The 1,235-nt window shown below is 59.4% G+C and overlaps 1 protein-coding gene across 1 annotated transcript in view; it reads left to right on the top strand.

The window, feature by feature from the left end:
- The window catches only part of LOC103251098 (sodium-dependent phosphate transport protein 2A), an 18,696-nt gene that overhangs the window by 5,217 nt on the left and 12,244 nt on the right, over positions 1–1,235 (top strand). The window contains exons 2-3 of the mRNA XM_008049708.2: positions 21–149; positions 219–362. Of these exons, the coding sequence (XP_008047899.2) occupies positions 21–149; positions 219–362 (273 nt within the window). The remainder of the gene's footprint in view (positions 1–20; positions 150–218; positions 363–1,235) is intronic.

Raw genomic sequence — 1,235 nt, 5'->3', positions numbered from 1 at the left:
CACGGGCGGCCTTCCTCCAGAGCCCGGTCTGGCCCCGAAGCTGCGGCGGGCAGGCACCACACTGCTCAAGGTGCCGCTGATGCTCGCCTTCCTCTACCTCTTCGTCTGCTCCCTGGACGTGCTCAGCTCAGCCTTCCAGCTGGCCGGAGGTAGGCCGGCGGGCGAGAGCGGGGAGGGGCCCTGAGGGCCCTGGGACCACGCCGGCTTGTGCTCCCCAGGGAAGGTGGCCGGCGACATCTTCAAGGACAACGCCATCCTGTCCAACCCGGTGGCGGGGCTGGTGGTGGGGATCCTGGTGACGGTGCTTGTGCAGAGTTCCAGCACCTCCACCTCCATCATCGTCAGCATGGTCTCCTCGGGCCGTGAGTTGTGCAAAGAGGCTGGGGGCGCTGGCTGGGCCTGTGGTGGGGGAATGGCCAGGGTGGCATGGCAGGGCTGCAGGATGCGGGGCCGGAGTGGGGGTGGGGGCAGAGGGCAGAGGGCAGGGCTCTGTCTCCCACTCTGTCCCCTAACGCATGGTGGCAGCAAGCCCCAGGAAGGCTCCCGTCCCCACGGCCTGACTTCTTGTCAAGGACGCCAGAGAAGCCAAGTCCGCAGTACACAGGCAACCTGCATGGCTTATTGCACAGAACTGGCTTACCTGGTGGTGAGGCTGGCTGGGGCAGTCTGACATCCACAGGCCCGGTCAACTGAAGGGCAGGCCAGAGTCGCAGGTGGAATTTCTTCTTCAAGGAAGCCTCAGTTTTGCTCTTAAGGCTTTTCAGCCTATTCGATGAGGCCCACCCAGGTCATCAAGGACAATCTCAGTACTTAAAGTCAGTTTACTTAAAGTCAACCGGTCATGGATGTGAATTACATCTACAAAACAGCTCAGAAACATCTGGATTAGTGTTGGACTGCATAGCTGGGGCCTAGAGCCTAGCCAAGTTGAGCACCTAAGAGTAACCATCAGGGCTCACACCTTCCCACTCCGTCGCCCAGACTGGAGTGCCACCCAGCATCCCAGCGTCAACCTGCTGGGCTTAGGCGATGCTTCTACTTCAGCCTTCCAAGTAGCCAGAACTACAGGAGTGTGCTACCATGCCTGGCTAATTTTTTAAAATTTTTATTTATTTATTGCAGAGACAAGGTCTCACCAAGTTGCCCAGGCTGGTCTCGAACCCTCAGGCCCAGACAATCCACCTGCCTCAGCCTCCCAAAGTGCTGGGATTACAGGCTAAGCTACTGAGCCCGGC

The sequence above is a fragment of the Carlito syrichta genome, unplaced genomic scaffold, assembly GCF_000164805.1.
Source record: "Carlito syrichta isolate Samal-C Ts95f unplaced genomic scaffold, Tarsius_syrichta-2.0.1 Scaffold136058, whole genome shotgun sequence".
NCBI lineage: Eukaryota > Metazoa > Chordata > Mammalia > Primates > Tarsiidae > Carlito > Carlito syrichta.
This window is presented reverse-complemented; position numbering and strand designations above follow the sequence as displayed.